General features: G+C 41.3%; 1 protein-coding gene across 2 annotated transcripts in view; it reads left to right on the top strand.

The window, feature by feature from the left end:
* LOC124722868 (rab-like protein 6) overlaps window positions 1–20048 on the top strand; it is a 180751-nt gene that overhangs the window by 55035 nt on the left and 105668 nt on the right. For both annotated transcript variants that reach the window (XR_007006454.1, XM_047248000.1), the window contains exons 3-5: window positions 4936–5042; window positions 13576–13796; window positions 13917–14057. Coding sequence is in view for 1 of the 2 variants with exons in the window: in XM_047248000.1 (XP_047103956.1) it covers window positions 4936–5042; window positions 13576–13796; window positions 13917–14057 (469 nt within the window). In the remaining variant the exon portion in view is untranslated. The remainder of the gene's footprint in view (window positions 1–4935; window positions 5043–13575; window positions 13797–13916; window positions 14058–20048) is intronic.

Raw genomic sequence — 20048 nt, 5'->3', positions numbered from 1 at the left:
GACTGTTGATTAATAACAGCTTTTCAGGGTTTAACCAACATGAGTTGTGAATAAAAACTTCGTATTTAATCAGCACAGCTGCCTTTATTCATAGGTGATAGAAACTGGTTGCCATGGACAATAATCATCTTCATTGTATAGGTAGAGGTTAAAGTCATTATGTTTCCTCGACATTTTTATGTAAACATAAATAAGTTACTGAGAAACCACTGTGAAAGTAAGATAAAAATATAGTTTTTTCATAGATATTCCTTGTAAATTATATTTATCTTGATTAATTTTCCACTGGTATAACAAAGTTTGTGTTTGTATGCTGCAAACAAAATGAGCAGAATTTGTAATCTGTTAAGTTCAAGCATTTCTATGTTGTGCAGTGGTATAATTAGACAGAGTTTTGGTACGATTACATACAATAAACTGTGGATAAAGTAATGAAATCTGTGAAAGTAAGTTAGGCCTGTTCAGAAAGTAAGTGTACTAGATTTTTACATTTCTCTAGGAAAGGTGTAGTAGAAAAAAATTGTAGTATATTGTTGATACACTTGTTGACTATTTTTCCACATAATTGCCAGCCTGTGCAGTGCACGTGGTGAGCCGTTGCGAAGTTTCTTTATACCCTCCCCGAAGAACTCTCCTGCTATCTTCTTCCTCCACTTCAGAACCTCTTTGAGGACTTACTTGTCACTTGAAATTTAATTCCATTCATGCGTGCCTTTAGAGAGGTGAAAAGATGGTGATCTGAAGGTGCCAAGTCAGTAGAATGCTGGGGATGGTTCAGAATATCCCAACCATGTGAGTCCAAGAGTGCCTTGGTGGCTAAGGTTGTGTGAGGGCAGGCATTGTTGTGCAACAAGCACACTTCTTTTATCAGCATTCCCCTCCTTATGTGTTGAATACTCCTTTTGCGTTTTTGTTAGGGTCTCTCAATATAGTTGTGCATTGATGATCTTGCCCCGAGGCATAAATTTGACCAAAATGATTTCTTTTTGGTCCCAAAACACTGAGGGCATGATTTTTTTTGCCCATAATTGTGGTTTTAAATTTTTTAACATACGGGGAATTGGTGCGACACCACTGTTACGGCTGTCTTTTTCTCTCAGGCGTGTAATGAACCACCCACATTACATCCCCAGTCACAATAGAGCTCAGGAAATCCTCACCTTCTATTTCCAGTCACTCGAGAAACTTGCTGGCACTATTATAACCCGATTTTTCTTGTGCTGCTCTGTCAGCTGTTTTGGGACCCATCTTGCACACAGTTTCTGGTATCCCAGTATTTTTGTCGAGTGTCTCGTATAAGAGAGTTACAGTGAGTTGTGGAAACGTCACAGAAATTTCATCCAAAGTAAACTGGCAGTCTTCCGAACAGTTACCTCAATTTTTTGCACCGACTCATCAGTCAGAGTGGAAGGTCTTCCACTCCTCTGTCCTCCACGAACACGGCTTGCACTTCACAGTATTTCTTACCGATGTCTTTCACACAAGTGGACACTACAACAGGAGTTTATGTACTACTGTTTGTGTCCGTGCAATGCTCGCTCCAGTCCCCCCTCCCCCTCCCCCTTCCCCTCCACCGCTAAGTGTTGTGAGCCCTCGAAAAAATGTAAAACCACAGCTTGTTACTTACTTTCTCGACGTGCCTCGCACCTTCAGTCTGCAAGACTTTGGTATAAGGGGCGGTCAAAAAGTTTTTATGTGAGGGCATTGTTGCAGTGTATTTGCAACACAGTGTAACTCCAATGTGGGTATAAAAGTACCGACATGTAGGGAAGGGATTAGTGTGGTACTCGTGTCTTTCCAACATGCTCCATACAGGACCAACATGCCAAAGGACAAATGCTCATAGATGTCCATCAGAGAATAAACCGTGTGTAGGGGGCAGCATGTCTGTTGAAAACCGGCATTGTGGAATGGTGTGCCAAGTTCCGTACTGGTCGCAATTCGACACGAGACGATCTGCGAGGCCAGCCTCGTCCGTTACAGACTTGAGCATCTGCCCTAAAGTCCTGCTCTCTCCCCATGTGATTAACACACCTTCTGTCCTTTAAAAAAGGCCTCGAAGGGTCAGTGATTCCTGTCGGAATGGGGATGTGCGGCAGGTAGTTACAGACTTCCTCACTCAGCATGACGTGGTGTTTTACCAAACAAGTATCTTCAATCTGATATGTAAATGGGACGATTGCCTCAGTGCTCGTGGCAATTTTGCCAGATTGGCTGACAGATTCTGGACTGTATGGCTTTCGAACTGAAACTTTTTCGTTGCCCCCGTATAGGTTGCATTCACTAATACTTGTAATCTGAAAATCCTCATTGTGCTTATAGTTTTTCTACTTAATTAATGCAAATCAAGTAACACCATCCTGCATATATTGAAGGTCTCAGCTACTGCAAGACAGAGTTTCCAAGGAGGCCTTTAAACTGCTGCCTGTACTTGGTCGGATAGGGAGCTAGCTCAAACTCTGTGGATTGTTGAAGTCTTTAACTCCACATCCTGTGGCATAGTTAGTAGACAGTGTTTCTTGAAGTTGTTGTGTCATTATTCACTCAGTGATTATGCTTTCACTGTCTCATCCTACTTCTGTTTGGTACCTCCTTTTTTAATTTTTTAAAATTCACTGATATTTCAAATATGGGGTGGTTATAATTAAAGTGCAGCTACTCGTGGAGATCCTTTGTGGGCTGTAATTAGGGTACGGTATTGAAACTTAGTAGATATTCTGATGCGTTAATGTGGCACTGATATACACTGGAAAAAAAATTATTTCCAATTTTGGCAACCAGGTGCAAATCTGGTGCTGTATACTGTTTGTTTGACGGTATGATGTCCACATTGTCATTTGACAAGCCGTAACATGAGCGAACAGTACGGCTATCGAGAAGAGACTCCTTGCACTTTTAGTGAGCAGCAATTACAATGCTGCATTGAGAGAATATGACCAACTGAAAGGTCTGAGGAGACACCTGATGTCATTAAATTGTTTAAAGGTGTTAATGAAATTTGAAAACAAGGGGGGAGCTTCCTGTGGCACCTGGAAAAGGAAAGTGTCCTATCCCGGTGGAAGTTAGTGACAGTATTACACTGGTACTCGTACGAGATCCACATGTTGCAGCAACTGAAACCTCATGATCCACAGCAAAGTTCTGAATTTGCTCTTCGGTTTCTGGCACGGATCAAAGTTGATGATGTGGGCAGGCAATATTCTGTGAAGTGATTAAACACATTTTATACTATAGGATCCAATGAGTACACAGACTGCTGAATTTGGGGCACTGTTAAACTGTGTGTTGTGCATGAAGAGACACTGAATTTACTGTATCTTAACTAGGTAGTGTGGATTCACAAGCACCTTTATACCTTTATTCTTGGTCCATTCTTATTTGAAGATAATTCACCCAAAGGGCCTGTCAGGTGTACTGTGACTATTCTGTATGACCTCATGCCCAGTGGTAAGGAGAGGTGGGCTACAGTGTGGTGTGGCAACTGCCATAATAGGAAAGCTGGACAGGAGCAGAAATGATTAGTGAATAAGTTAACCCAGTAAACAGAGAAGTTACTTAACTTGTATTTCTCCATGTGTACAAAGATTCATTATACAAATAATGCAGCAAGAAACAGAGTGCAGCTATCACAATGTCAACAAGGATGAGGCCCTCTGAACTAAGCATAAATGAAGGTTTCAGAACTGTGACTAGGCGGCATCTGCATAGCATCATGTAGCGAAGAGGCACCAAATGTGAGTAGGTTGTCAGGCTGCCACTGGCCATCCTATATTGCGATGGCAGAGAACACTCGTAGTCTGGAGCTACTGGAGTCGTGGCTCAGTGGGCGTGCATTGTTGGGTCTGTTAGATCCTGCACGACTGCTGTCAGCATCTGATGGAAACTTGCAATTCCATTGTCAACTTAAAGACGCCAGTTGGGTGGTATCAATATGTGATACCACAGTGATATCTGCACGTTATTGAGGCCGTCTCATAGAGCATGTGATTCTGGTTTTGGAAGAGTGCAACAGTGTGGAAACCAGTGCTTTCATGCAAGATGGGGCAACAGCTCACATTGCTCATCCAGAGAAAGATCTGCTTAATGCAGCCATGCACTAACATGTTATCTCCATGGGTTTTCCAGATGCAAGCCTGCAGAATCATCTGATCTGAATCCATGTGACTTTTGGCTCTGGAGATATATAAAAGAATGCATTTATGTGACACATGTTCATTCTCTACCTCATCTGAGGGCATCTGATTCCACCAGAACTGCTGTGAGCAACCGTTTATCACATCATTTTATGGATGCAGCATCTCATTGACATCTCTGGTGCTCATATCAAACAAATTGTGTAAGCAGTGTTTAATAATATCAACAACATCACACCTTTCTCACTTTTTTGACATTTTCTGCCTATGTCCCATTCCTAATCTATAACATATGAAAACATTTCTGTATGTCGTTTTTGCATTCACAGTGCTAGATTTGCACCTGGTGACCAAAATTGGAACTGATTTTTCCCAGCTAAATGTGATTAGCTGCTCTTTTGTTGTAATCACCCAGTATGAATGTGGCTTAAGGGGATGTTCTCACTTGGAAAACAAATTACAGAGATAGCATTATGGAAGGCTTGTCATTATGCCAAATTTGGTACATGGTCTGTTGTGTTGTTGATATGGTTAAAATATATTAACTTTTTTTGTTAGTGAATGTGAAAGAACTGTGAGGTGACTTCTCCTGGATGGGCACCACAACTTCAAAAAATTTAAAGAACATCATTTCTGCCAGGCTGTTCACCTAAATGAATACTTCATTAAGCACAAAAACTAACAGCCAGGTGAAAATGTCACTCTAGCATTGGGAGGTATTTTATGCTAAATGAGGAACTAACACTTTCAACAGTTTAATTCATGCCGTATATTTCATGTCACTTTCTTGCTAATGTTGCAGTGAAAATCATAATCAAGGGTGACAGAAATGTTGGCAAAACATGCCTTTTCAAACGACTTCAAGGCCTTAAATTTGTTGAGGAATATATCCCTACAGAAGAAATTCAGGTAAGGTTGCTTTTAATATGTTCATCTATCTGTTAATATTTCTGGCTCGAAAGTAATGACTACTATTTAGCATCTGTTATTTCGTGATGAGCTGTTTGCTGAATCTTGAAAGTATCTGAGAAATATGAATAATGCTGGTCCTTCTGTTTCTCATGGCAGATTTCATGATAAAATAATGCATGGGTGTACGGCTGGTTGTTGATGTTCAAAAGGAAGAATACTTCAGTGCCTGATCTTATCACCTTCATCAGGTGTTGATAGATTTACCATCTCAAAGCTCTGGGGGCACTTATATCTTAACAGTCCACGCTCAAAGTTGTGGCAGCATGTTGACTGCCATAGCACTCAGAGCTCTGTCTGTGGTTTACTCCCTGCAGCATGTGTTGGTTTAGTGGCAACAACATTTAAATTAATCCCAAGAGTCAGTTTTGTATTCTTGTTCAAAGTCTTATTCTTTAACTTAATTAAAATAAATACAAAGTCCAACAGTTTGCTGATCTTGTAGCAAGCATCATGGTTGATTATTTGGTTCCTGATTCGTATCTCGATAAACTGATTGATGACACAGTCAGAGAAATGTGATGTTGGAGCCAGGAGTCTGGTGTAATTATACTCCATGTCAAGTCTAATAGACAGTCGTCTGCGACTGCTGACTTGTTGAGGTGCATTAAACGAATACATCATTGAAGTACTGTACTTGGCACTGTTCCTTGACAGTGTGTATTGTTTGTCCGATGTACAATTTGCCACCATAGCAGATAATTTGATACACCCTGGCCTGGGAAGTGGAAGACTGTCTTTGATATTCCCCAGTAATGCATGTGTCTTAGTAGATGAAATCCATTGTTATTGTGGTGTTTCCGAAGCAATTGTCCTATTTTTACCGGTGGAGCCCTAGTTTGTGGCACATACAGATATGAAACATCATATTAAGACTCTGTTGAACCCCTTATTAAGGTCCAAGCATTACTGGGGTGTCAAGGATGATCTTACACTTTGCAAGGACTGGGACTATCAGATTCCCTGCTAATGTGGCAAATCATACATCCAACACACACTACACAACGACAAAGACTGCTGCTGAGAACGTCGCTTGCAAACTCATTTAATGCAGCCCAACAAGTCAATAGTTGTGCAACATTGTTTGTCAGAAATACATGGCATGGAATTCAGTTGCATCATCAAGGTATATATTGAAATATGAACCAGGAAGCAATTAATCAACTGTGGTGCTGGCTATAACCTTAGTAAAGCTTTGGATTTCATACTTGGTTTAATTTGTCAAAAGAACAAGCCTTGTAGCAAACCTAGGGAACCACCTCCTGGGATTGATGGAGCAGAGGTCAGCATGCTGGTGCATTTATGAGAGGAGACCAGGGATGGGACATCGGGCAGAAGGTGTGGGGTACGAGGTTAAAGGCATCTCCAGAGCTTTTGATGGACAGTTTATCAGGATACTGAATAATGGTAACAGGATTGATCACTGAAATAATGTGTACTGTCAGTACACCCCTGAATTATTTTATCATAAATAATGTTGTTTCATGTACCCGCACATATGGGATCTGTATGTTTGAGTGTGGCACTAATGAACTGACATTACTCAACAAATCTACATGTAAGATCATTGGCACACTTCCACATGCTATAGTCAGAAAATGTATAATGTTTAATTCTTTTTAAACAGCTCATAGACAGTTTAATAATTCTACAATGGAAGCTCCAGGTTGGAATATCAACAATATTAGAAAAGGTATAGACTGCTACTCACCATAAATATGACACATTGAGTCACAGACACAATGAAAAGACTGTTACACATTTGGCTTTTGGCCAAAGCTTTCTTCAGATAGAAAAACATACACATATTCACACAAGCAGCACACCTCAAGCACATATGATTGCTATCGCCAGCAGCTCAGACCAGAATGCTACTGTAATGGAGAAAAAAAGCAGCAATCTGTTGTGGGGCAGGGAATGGGGAGGGATAGCAGAAGAGCACAGCCTGACAGTGTGTGGAGGGGCTAGATGGAGGCATGACAAGACTGCCCGGTGCAGCATCGGAAGGCTGTGGGGCAGGAAGATGGAAGGAGGGGGGGCAGAGGAACAGGGAGAGGGAAAGACAAGTGGATGCGTTTGCAGAGGGTGGCACACAATGAGGGTGAGGGGACATGTATAGGGAGGAAGTGATATGACAGAGGTGGTGGAAACTGTTGGGCGGAGGGGGTGTGGGGACAGTATCTTACCATACATTGAGGCCGGGATCATTTCAGAAGCTGAGAATGTTTTAAGGATAACTTCCACCTCCACAGTTCAGAAAACCTAGTGTTGGAGTGGAGGATCCAGATGGCCCAGGCTGTGAAGCAGTGACTGAAATCCAGCATGTTATGTACAGCGATGTTGGACCACAGGGTGGTCAGCCATTCTCTGAGCCACAGTATGGCAGTGGCCAGCCGTTCATCCTGGTGGACTACTTGTTGTTAGTAATACCAATATAAAAATCTGTGCAATGATTGGAGTGGAGCTGGTATATGACATGACTGCTTGTGACCCAGCCTCTGATGGGGTAGAATAAGCCTGTGACAGGACTGGAGTAAGAAATGTTAGGTGGGTGAATTGGGTAGGTCTTGCACCTGGGTCTGCCACAGGCATATGATTCCTGTGGCAAGGGGTTGGGTTTGGGAGTAGCATAGGAAAAAACTAGGATGTTGTGGTAGTTGGGTGGGTGATGGAACATCACTTTAGAAGGGGTAGGAAGTATCTTGGGTAGGCTGTCCCTCAGTTCAGGGTATGATGATAGGTAACCAAAGCCCTGATGAGGGCTGTGGTTCAGCTGTTCCAGCTGAAGGAGGTATTAGGTGATGATAGGGGGCAACCCTTTGTAGACAGTTCGTGAGAGTGGTGGGTGGATTGGGGGTGAGTGAGGAAATGGCATAGGAGATCTGTTTGCAGACTACTTCTGGGGGATAGTGTCTGTGAAAGCCTTGGTGGGACCTTTAGCATATTGGACAAGGGAGTCGCTACAGGTATGCTGTCTCCAGGTAGCCAGGCTGTATGGAAGGAATTTTTTGGTGTGGAAGGGATGGCAACTGTCAAGATGCAGGTATTGCTATGTATCATCAGTAAACCTGAACCAGACCAGGGGTTTGACATTGTTGGAGGCTAGGAAGGTTTCCTCTACATGACCCATAAACAGGTTGGCATAGGGGGGTGCCATGCAGGTGCCAATGGCTGTGCCAAGGGTTTGTTTGTTTACCTCCCCTTCAAAAAAGATGTAGCTGTGCATTAAGATGCAGTTACTAGGGTGCATGAGAAATGAGGTAGTGGGTTTGGCATCTGAACTATGTTGGGAAAGGTAGTGTTCAGTTGGCAAGGCCATGGACATGAGTTATGTTGGTGTACAGGGAAGTGGCATCAACACTGAAGAGTAGGGCTGCAGGAGGTAAAGTGGTGGGGATGGTGGAGAGTTGGTGAAGAAAGTGGTTGGTATCTTTGATGTGGGAGGCTAGATTCCAGGCAGTTGGTTGTAGGTGTTGGTCAAGGAGGGCCGAAAGTATTTCATTGAAGGCACAATAACCAGCTACAATGGGGTGTTGAGGATTGTTGGGTTTGTGGGTTTTGAGGAGCACGTAGAAGGTGAGTGTGTGGGGTGCCACAGGAGTGACAAGGGAAATGGATTGAAGGGAGAGGGTCTGGGAAGAGCCTAAGGATTTAAGCAGGTATTGGATGGGATGGGATGGGATGACGGTGGAAGAGTTTATAGGTGTCAGATCAGATAATTGGCTGAGGCCTTCTTCGAGGTAGTCACTGCAATTCATAATGACAGGGGTGGAATCTTTGTTTGCAGCTTGGATGATTACGTCCAGATTTGTTTTAGGGGTGGTTTACGGATGTCTTTTCTTCTGTTGGGAAATGATAGTGAGCCCAAGTTAGAGGCAAGTTATTCTTGAATTCTTTGATGGTGATCAGGGGTGAGTGGATGGTTAGTGGGGTGGGGGGTTGGGGGGTGGGAAGGATCAATGTTAGATTGTGGTATGAACTGGGAGAGGTAAGGCTCAGTATTGGGATTAGGTTGTCTTCAGTTGGAGGGATGGATGGCAAAGATGTGTTCCCATTGCAGATATTGGCTGGTGCAGCATATCATGCCCCAAATTCTCACTGATAATTATAGTTATTCCTATTGATGACATTTCCTCCCTCATCCTCATGTATTTTTACAGTTTATTTTCGACACCTACATGTGCTACACAAACTTGTCAACCTCGACGTAACCAGCCCCTTTCCCTCTCTCTTCTCTCATCCCTACATGCGCATACTCCCATACATCATTCCACTCCTTTTCTTCCATATTTTTGTACATTTCTTACATATTTGTGTGTATTTTTACATAGCTACACATATTTTTTAAATATTTTTGTATATTTGTTCATGTTTTTATGTATTTGTGCATATTTGTTTGTGGTTTTATGTATTTGTACATATTTTTACATAGTTGTGCATGTTTTCATGTGCCTATACATATTTTTACACATTTTTACTCTTGTCCAGCTCCCCTCACAGCCAACTAACACTTTCATTTGCCCATTTCCATATCATTACTATTTCCCCAATGCCATCCTTGCCACAGTGGCCCCTGCTCCAGCTTTCTACACCAGTTCAGAAAATACCCCTTTCACTGGCTAAATTTCAGTCCCACATCCAGTTCCTTAAATGCTACCTAAGTCACCCCAGTGAGACCTAACTATAAAAATTCATTTCTCTGGATTCTACCCCTCCTTTCACAATGACCTTCACATTTACAGATTCTGCCAGTCTGTGGCCCTCACAAACCTCGTATTGCAAAAAAATACGTCTCCACGGCACTGGCATCCCAGAACCACCTCTGCTCCCTCCACAAGATACAGCTACTGTGCAATCCCTACTATGTATGTCACATCTCTGAAATCAAATCCATTCCTCTCCAGCACCTGGATGAGCATTCCTACTCCATCTCCATAAATTATCCAGCCTACTGACATCCTACTGCCACCTTGGGGTGCCAGTATCCAACCCCTGTCTTACCCACAGTCTTCCTCCTTGTGAACCTCTCATTGCACCAAGACCCTGCCTAGCCAACCTTTTCAACTTATAACATCCCCCAAAACTCACTACCAACACTTCCTGTAAAACCAGAGCAGAAACATTTCCGGAACACTGTTGTCAACTTTTCCACCAAAATCCTTAGTCTCACAGAAGTTTTAGTCCTGTCCAAAGGCCTCACCTTCAACCTTACACCCAGATTTAACCATGTTAGACTTGTAAGAAACATACTCTCCTCCTCCTCCTGATCCCAGCAATGGAAACACTTTTTTGCTGCCAATCCCTCAAACCAAAGCCATCCAAATACCAACATAAAACTCAGCTTCTCCCAGTTCATACCACCATCCAACCGAGATACTCCCTCCCTCACATCCAAAAACCCTCTGGTCACCTTCCAGGAATACCTTACTTCCAACTTGGCTTCACCATCCTTCCACAAGTCCCTTAAGAAGAACACCAAACTTTCAGCGGAAGAATGGACAAACATACACAACCTCAAAACAAATCCTGACCTAATCATCCTACCTGCAGAGAAAGGTTCCACCGCTGTCCTTATGAATTGCAGTGACTACCTGACGGAAAAACTCTGCCAATTGTCTGACACCTCCATCTATAAACTGTGCAGGAGTGATCCCATCCCAGAAGTCCAGCATAACATACAGCCCGTGCTTAAAGCCTTAGGCCATTCCCAGAACCTCTCCCCTCAACCCATTTCCATCCTCACCCCTATAATGCCTCACACACATGCCTTCTGTGTGCTCCCCAAAATCCACAAACCTAACAATCCTGGACGCACCATTGTATCTGGTTATTGTGCCATCACTGAAAGAATTTTGGCCATCATTGACCAACACCTTCAACCAATTGCCTGGAATCTACCCTCTCACATCAAAGATACCAACCTTCAACAACTCCCCACCCCTTTACCTCCTGTGTCCCTACTTGTTACTGTTTACATCAGTTCCCTACACACCAACATCCCTCATGCCGATTATCTTGTCACTACTGAACACTATCTTTCCCAATGTCCTTCACACTCCAAATTCACCACCTCATTCCTCATACACCCTACTGACTTGATCCTAACCCACAACTACTTCTCCTTTGAATGGAAAGCATACAAACAAATCCATGGCACAGTCATGGGTGCTTGCATGGCACACTCCTATGCCAACCTGTTTATGGGCCATGTAGAGGTAATCTTCCTAGCCTTCAACAATGCCAAACCCCTGGTTTGATTCAGGTTTATTGATTATATATTCATGATCTGGGCTCCTGGTCAAGACACCCTAGGCTCATTCCTTCACAACTTCAACACCTTCTATCCCATCCACTTCAGCTGGTCCTACTCAACCTCAATTTTCCTACTCCCTGATAGCTCCATCCACATCTCTGTCCATATTAAAACCACCAACAGTACCTTCACTTTGACAGCTGCCATCCCATCCACACCAAAAGATTCCTCCCATACAGCCTGGCCACCTGGGAACAGAATATCTGCAGTGACAAGAACTCCCTTGCCCAATATGCTGAAGGCCTCATCAAGGCCCTCACAGGCACTATTCCCAGACATAGTCTGCAAACAGATCTCCTGTGACATTCCCCCTTACACCCAAATCCTTTCACCACCCCTAAGAACCAGCCACAAATGAGCGTCCCATTTGTCACCTAGTACCACCCCAGACTGGAACAACTGAACCACATCCTTCGCTAGGGCTTTCATTATGTCAGCATGAAATTATGGACCCATCCTACCCAAGATACTTCCTATCCCTCCTAAAGTGGTGTTCCATTGCCCACCCAACCTCCACAACATCCTAGTCCATCCCTATGCCACTCCCAACCCCAACCCCTTGCCACAAGGATTGTATCCCTGTGGAAGATCCAGTTGCAAGACCTTCCCAGTCCACCCACCTAGCACCTCTTATTCCAGTCTTGTCACAGGCTTATCCTACTCCATCAGAGGCCAGGCCGCCAGTGAAAGCAGCCATGTTGTCATATACCAGCTCTGCTGCACTCATTGCACAGCTTTTTGTATTGGTATGACTGACAACAAGCTGTCCACCAGGATGAATGGCCATGCCCTACTGTGGACCAGAGCATGGTTCACCTCCCTTTACCAGAGCCTCCAAATACCGCACCTGGCAATCTTTTCATGCCTCCATCTTGTCCCTTGATGCCCTGCCAGACAGCGCTCTTCTCCCCCTCACCGCCCCATTCCAGATTGCAGCTTTCATTCAACTTTACAGCAGCATTCTGGTCCGACCTGCCGAAGATGGTGGTCATTTGTGCTTGAGCTGTGCTTGCTTGTGTGAATGTTTTCCTATCTGCAGAAAACTATGACCAAAAGCCAACTGTGTAACAGTGTTTTCAATGTGTGTGTCTGCAACTCAACATGTCACGTTTATGGTGAATAGCAATATATCCTTTTTCTGATCTTGTTAATTTAATAATTCTGAAATTTGAATATGAGACTTGTAAGAAAGATTATATTATTTGCAAGTGATGAAAAGGCTGGTCTATACCACATTTAGTGTTCTTGCTTTGTAATGCTCAGTTATTAAATAACTAACTTTGTCAGTTATATATTTCAAGAAGTAGAGCTTCATGACTTGTGGCAATTTCATTTTCATGGTATGATGTATGAGCATTATGGACGCAGACAGAAACTTGTCTAGTACGTCCTACTGGCAGATATACAGTATGTGAGAATTCGCATTTAAAAATTTGACAAGATGTCTTCACAGAAATATCTAAGAATTTCTGTTCCACCCTCTATGTGTACCCCATTGAGAACACAGAAATCAAATTTGGTAGATTAAGGTGTGTACAGAAACAATTTTGGCAGTAATTTTTTTCATATGGCATCTACAACTGCAGTGAGAAATGGGAAAGTAATACTGTTGTGAATACAGGTGCAGATGCTGATGTTATTTGTGCTGTAGTGGAAATGCCTCTCAGAGGGTTGTCTTTCTTGAAGACATGTTAACTTGGAGATAGGACAAAAGATCTAGTATCCACAATCAGTGACCCAGTAAAGTGAAGGAAATGTCTGAGTCTTTCAATTATGGCATTCAAGTTGTTTGTTTGGGTCTCATATTACACGATTGCAGAAAGTGTAAATTTCGTGCTACACTCGTTAACTACTGCGTGAGTTCAGTATATATTGCCCAAGACAGCTGTCCTGTGGTCAGTTCTGTTGAGTTGCATGAATTATTTCTGCTGTATCCAAGAATATTAACAAATACTGATGCTAACACTGGAAAACTTTTTAAGAAATAAATTTTTGTAGTTTGATTTCAAATATGTTTGTGTTATGAATGATAGCATAAGTTTGCAGCTGAATTCTTTTTAAATAATGTTGCATTTTCACATGAATTATTTAGTTTGCTTCATATACTAATGAACATAAATATTTTAAAACAATTTATACTGGATACTTTTTTTTATTAAGGTTGCTTGCATTCAGTGGAGCTACAAAGCAACAGATGATGTTGTGAAAGTAGAAGTTTGGGATGTTGTAGACAAAGGGAAAAAGAAGACTAGATTTGATGGTTTGAAATTGGATAATGCTCAGTTAGAGGTTCCAGAAGAGCCTGCATTAGATGCAGAGTTTCTTGATGTTTACAAAGGAACTAATGGAGTGATCATGTTGATGGATATAACAAAAAGTTGGTGAGTGAGGTATTGTACATATATGGAGAGTCTTTATATTGTTCTTTGTCAAAACTTATAAGTATTGTACCAAAACTTACTGTTAGAATGACTAAAAAAATCACTCTCTGTTCCCTTTAGGACTTTTGATTATGTTCAGAGGGAGCTGCCTAAAGTGCCAAACCATATTCCTGTTCTGGTTTTAGCCAACCATTGTGATATGGCTCATCATCGCACAGTCACACCAGATCATATAGCATACTATATTGAAGAATTTAAAAGGTGAGCCATCCATGTAATTGTGAAATTCTTGCAACTTGGATACTGCTTGAATAATTTCCATATTTAATGATTTCTGCTACCTATTTGTGTAGAGTGAAGGGGAGTTAGAATGGAAAATTTTTATCTCTCGTTTTTGGATTTTTATCTCATTATAAAATTTGTAATTTTCTGAATAAAATGATATACATATATCACTTATAAACCCACATGGGAAGTATTTTATTTTATTTTTTTAAATATAATCTACACTGGTTGAAAATGTTCAAATTTTTATGTGCATTACTTCAAAATCTAATAAAATCTGTAATTTTTTATTTATAAGGCTGTGGATTGCTGTGTTATAAAGGTTAAATTACGTGTTTGTATTGATAGCACTGTCAAAAACAGTATCGTATTGCTTCATAGTATAAACATGCGTTGTATGTCGAAGTGCTAACGTTTTTCTAAACAAAAGTGATGAACAGATTGGTAAATCTCTCAAGAAGTATGACGCCTAAACGAAGTGTTTTTAAGAAACATGGATTTCATGGTAATAGATTTTCGAATAAAGGGAAACATTGTGTTCAACATGTGGCATGTGAAGTTACAGACAATGATTTGAACAGGGAGATAAAAACAACAGAAGTCCTAGCCCACTGTTGCCCACACTGAAACAGGATTTATTGTGTGGTTTCACTCCCTGTGACACTAGTAAAGCCAGCCAGTACTCTTAAAGAGCAATAGGAAGCCTTTTAGTAGTAGTTGTTTATTAGCCACAATTTCTTCAGGACTTGATAACCTGATAACTCTTCACACTGGAAGACTAGGTATGGTGCAGTTTTATCACCTTCACCACATAGCCTACACCTAAGAGCTTCTGTCTCTACACCCATCATTTGTAGATGTTTCTTAAAGTTCCCATGGCCTGTTGTTAGTCCTACCATGAGTTTACTGTAGCTTGCCGTGTTTTGGTTTCTGGGTCATAGTCCAATATTCTACATGCTGCCTTTTGATCTAGTTTTGATTTAAGCATCACTTTAGTGAGAGACGATGGTTACGACAGGTTCTGGTCCAGTAAGGAGTCGTCATACTTCTCCTGGCCAGCCTATCATCTGGTTTCTTACCAGGAACCCATAGAAGGGCTTTGTGACATTCTGCAAACACCTTTGATCTCATTGCAGGGCCTGACACAGATTGCAGAGCTGCTTGGTTGTTTGAATAAGTGTAGTTGCTACAATCTGTGTAGCACCTATGCAAATTCTCTTCCACGCACACCCTGATAGTGGATGTTTTTGCCTGTAGTACCGTGGCCAGCTTTTGTAGGGAGATTGCATTCTGTGGCATAGACTGTACCCCGTATTCCCTTTCCCCAGTTCCTTTGTCTGTTTTTGACCCATTAGTAAAACAAACTCACTCTCCTGCATGGTGTCGTGGTTCATTTTTCCAGTGCTCTGTACTTTCAGTTGTTTCACTGAAAGGTTTTCTGAAACAGCTGGAAGCTATTTTATAATCATCTGGAATTTCCTCAACAATCCCTATATTGGTGTAGGATTCCAGATATCATTTGGTAACGAATTATTTCCAGGTTTTAGACTGGAACCAACTGCTGCTGCCTCCATTTTAACTGCAGTTGTGATGGGGGCATGTCCAGCATCTTCTCCAATACAGTAGTAGGTGTGCTGCTAATTCTGTGTTATGGTTAAGCCAGTGTCTGCACCTTGCCAAGCTCCTTAGCAGCCATCTTCTGTTCTAATTTGTCTCACCGTACTATAGCCCATAAATTATCATAGGTCTTATTACACTGGTGTATATCCAGTACATACTCTTGGTGTTTACACCCCAGTTTTTGAGTATGTTTCGTCTTGCAACACATATTCCTTTTGTGAGGGTCCATGATAGTTTCACTTCCAGCCTTACCCCTAGATACTTCACTACCTCCTCTATTGGTAGAGTTATGTCGAAGAACTTGAATTTCCAGTAAATGTCCTGGATATGCTTCCTCATGAACGGTGCTACAAAAGTTTTCTTGGGACAGATGCTTAGATCCTGTTTCCTGCACTGGTTTGGCACACTGTTCGAAGTGAATTGTGTGCCTTTCTGTAACTCTAAGCATGTGTTCAAAGATCTTAATTCTGAAAGTCCCTTTGATGTCCAGGACAATGCAGAGAGCAATTTCCTGAAAGTGTAGTGCTTTTTCCACCTTCCCAGCAAGTTGGTGATATGCTGTTTTACATGATTTACCTGGCTGATACTCACAATGGTTTACATTCATTCCCTAAAATGCATATTAACCAGTTATTCTAATGCCTTTAAGAGAAAGGAGGACAGACTGATCAGTTTCATATCCTTGGCCATGGTAAGACCAGTTCTTCTTGACTTCAGAATGAAAACAACCTTCACCATCTACCAAGCATTAAGAATGACAGTTTTAAACATGGCTGTTTCTCAGGAACCATATATTAGTTTCAATATAGGCCTCATACTGCCAAGTGGTTGCAAATAACTTTGTGATACATTGACCTAGATTTCGACACCACTAAGGATGTCCTCATCAGAATGACTCCTGCTGCTTGGCAGACTCTAAACAATCTATTTAGGAATCTAATTATTCCCTCTCCTGCTTCTGGCAGTAGAGCCAGAAAGATCCCACCAGGGCCTGGTGTCTTGAATGATTGAAATGTTCTCACCACCCTCTGAATTTTTTTGTTTTTGTTTTTAAATCAATGTATGCTGTGGCAGATACCCAGACCTCCCTTCAGCTTCCTGTAAACCAGTACCTTCCCAGGACTGAATCTTGGTTTGTGTTATCTTCCAGAGTGCATTGAGAAAAGTGAGTGTTGAGAACATCCAGTATCTCGTGTGTTGTCCTTGTATACTAACCATCCTCCTTCTTTAGAGCCTTATCTTGGATTAGTTGGTATTTTAGTGACAATTTTATGAAGTGTTGCATAGTTGTATCTTCCATCTATCACAGAGTACCTTCCAGGATGATAGGTTCGTTCGCTTAATCATAATTTGGTAAGGATCTCCCGATTTTTTTGGCCGTTTTCCTTTCCTTTTTGCAGCATTAAACTGTCATTTTAACTACTTCCTTTACATTTTCAGGTTATTGTCCCACCAATGTGCATTTCTGTTCGTGTACTTGTTGGTGATAAGACAGTTTTCTAAGTTCAAGTTCATAATGACAGATGTCACTCTGTCTGCCATTTCCTCAAGATCTAGTAGATTCCTTATTAAAGTTCTGACTTCAGGTAGGTGTGAGTTTAAGTCTCTCCTATACGAATCCAACTCTGTTTTCCCAGGATTCCTATAGGCCATGGTCTGTTTAGCATCCATGTCAACCTCAGCTTCATGTACTTGTGGTCAGATATGTTTGGCTCCAACGCCACATTCTGTTGTTTGACCTAACTACCCATTAAGATGGATCCAAAAGTTATGTCAATTACTTCTTCCCTTCTGATGTTCCTGAAGGTATGTTCTCTGCCCTTATTTAGGATCTCCATGTTACTCTTGAGTAAATATTTGAGAAGGTACTCACCTCTGCTGTTGGTGTAGCTGCTTCGCCGCACCAGGTTGTTGGCATTGGCATGACAACCAATACACAGTTGTTAATTCAGCTGTGAACAGCTGTCTATCAGTCTCCTCACTTCCTGGGAAGGGTAAGCAGTGTCCTCTTAAGGGCAGTAAGCTAACACCAGTGCAATTTTCCTCACACTGCCTTCCTTTTGCTGCTTCATCTTGATGGTCAGTAAGTACATGGAACAAAATTCCATCATTTTAATGACTGTAATTCCATTCTTGACATCGGGGAATGTTCTATAGTTCCTTAGATTTCCAGCATAAATCAATCCCTTTATAAAAATTGAGTTCACAGGTCAGGTCCATATCCACCTCCTCTCCTCTCAGAAGACAACTCAGGTGGCAGCTGCCCCTTACTGTGTTACAGGTTTATCTAAAACACTTACAGCTGTCTTCTTGCCACCATAGCCACTTCCAATGTCCTCGATTATCCTGTGAGGACCCTAACAAAAGTTTCAGGTTTTGTTCTTGCATTGCCCTCAGGGATTCTTCAGCAACTTCCACCACAAGGATTAGACCATCCAATACAACCTTATGGTTGATTACCCTCCAGTTCTTTGTCAAGACCAAATGGTTCTGTGCCCATAGTTTCTCCAGAAGAGTCTTTGGAGGAGTGTCCTTAGGAAGTTTTGGTACTCCAATCATGTCTCTATGGACTTGAAGAGCTCAACCACTGTCTGGACCAGTAGCTTCACCTCTTTCTATCGAGATATCTTCAGCGCCAATTCTGTAAGCCAATCCACTGTTCTCATCGTCCCGCAGACAAAGATTAGAGCACCTTTCTTCAGATAGGACCTCCTGAACTTGGAGACTGTACTTGTATTGTCATCGTCCCTCTCACGTGTTTTCAAAGAGAGCCATCTGAATTGGCACCTCCTGGTGTGAGGTGATGTAGGGCAAAAATATTCTGTCAAACAGAACAGCTCCTGAAACAGTGTAAGCAAAATAGGAGTTAGAATGGCAAATTGAAAGTTTTAGCAAGGTGTTGAGATGTAGGTGAAATGCACAATCAATATGATTGATCTAGAGTTTTACATTTGTTCATCAGTTGTCTTTTAAGCAGTCTTTTTTCTGTAATGATGGTTTACACAGCACAGCTCTTGGCTAGTCTCAGAATGCTTCAGGAGAAGACAATCTCTAGAGAATTGCTTTGATTTGAGAGTATTAAATATGATATGCTTTTACAGAGACTAAGAAGAAATTTTGTCAGGTTTTTCACTTCTGTGCAATCCAAACAAGTGTTGATATCTGTTAGAAATATTTGTTTGAAAATTACAATATTACCAGTATGCTAAAAGACATAAAAATTGTAGTTTAGTTTTAATTTTTAGCAGGTTCTATGAATCATATTTGTTAAAACTTGCTACAGTGTGGAATGTGTGTGTAGGTTTAAAAATAAAAAAAAAAGACATTGTGTCTTTGCAGATATAATTACATTCTGGTTATTTATGTTACTGGACTTTTTAAAACCCCAATCTACAGCAAAGGTTGATAAGTGTAACCCATCCACGTACATATTTTCTACTCAGAAATTTGTCTGTGTGGGCAGAAGGCTTTGTCAGGCAGAAATGGTTTCAATTTGTTTGTTTTTTAAATAGTATTCACTTCTGTGTCCTGTTCATGCAGCCATTTGCTGCTCTCTCTGATTTCTCTTATTTTATTATGATGATCATTTCTCCCTGATTAGGTTGGTGACAATAAAATATTTTCTCATTAAAAGTTGGTGATTGAAATTTCATGAAAGGATCTCGCCACAAAGCAAATCACCATTGTTTTAATGATTGCCACCCCAACTTGCTTATCATATCTGTAACACTTTCTCCCCTATTTCACAATAATACAAAATGAGCTGCTGTTCTGTGGACTTTTTTGATGTCCTCCATCAATTCTATCTGATAAGGTACCCATACCACACAGCAATACTCTAGCATAAAGAGCTAAAGAGGATAAAGAGCTAATTGTGTTTCACAAGAATGATATTTTCTGAATCCATGCAGACTGTGTCAACAAACAAGCATAGTGTAGGCTGTCTCTTTAACAGATCTGTTGCATCTTCTAAGTGTCCTGTCAATAAAACACTATCTTTGGTTTGTCTTCCCCTCAGCATTATCTACATGATCATTCCAGTTTAAGTTGTTTGTAATTGTAATTCGTAGGTATTTAGTTGAACTGACAGCCTTTAAATTTGTATGATTCGTTGTGTAACTGAAATTTAACAGCTTTATTTTCATACTCAGGTGGATGACCTCACACTTTTCCCTATTCAGAGACAATTGCCACTTTTCACGCCATACAGATATCGTGTCTCAATCATTTGGCAATTCTTTTTGATTTCTGGTGAGTTTACTGATGGTGATTTACATAGATTAGGAGCAGCATAGGGCCCACAACACTTCCTTGGAAAACACCAAATATCACTTCTGTTTTACTTGA

This window comes from Schistocerca piceifrons, chromosome X, assembly GCF_021461385.2.
Source record: "Schistocerca piceifrons isolate TAMUIC-IGC-003096 chromosome X, iqSchPice1.1, whole genome shotgun sequence".
NCBI classification, from domain to species: Eukaryota; Metazoa; Arthropoda; class Insecta; order Orthoptera; family Acrididae; genus Schistocerca; species Schistocerca piceifrons.
This window is presented reverse-complemented; position numbering and strand designations above follow the sequence as displayed.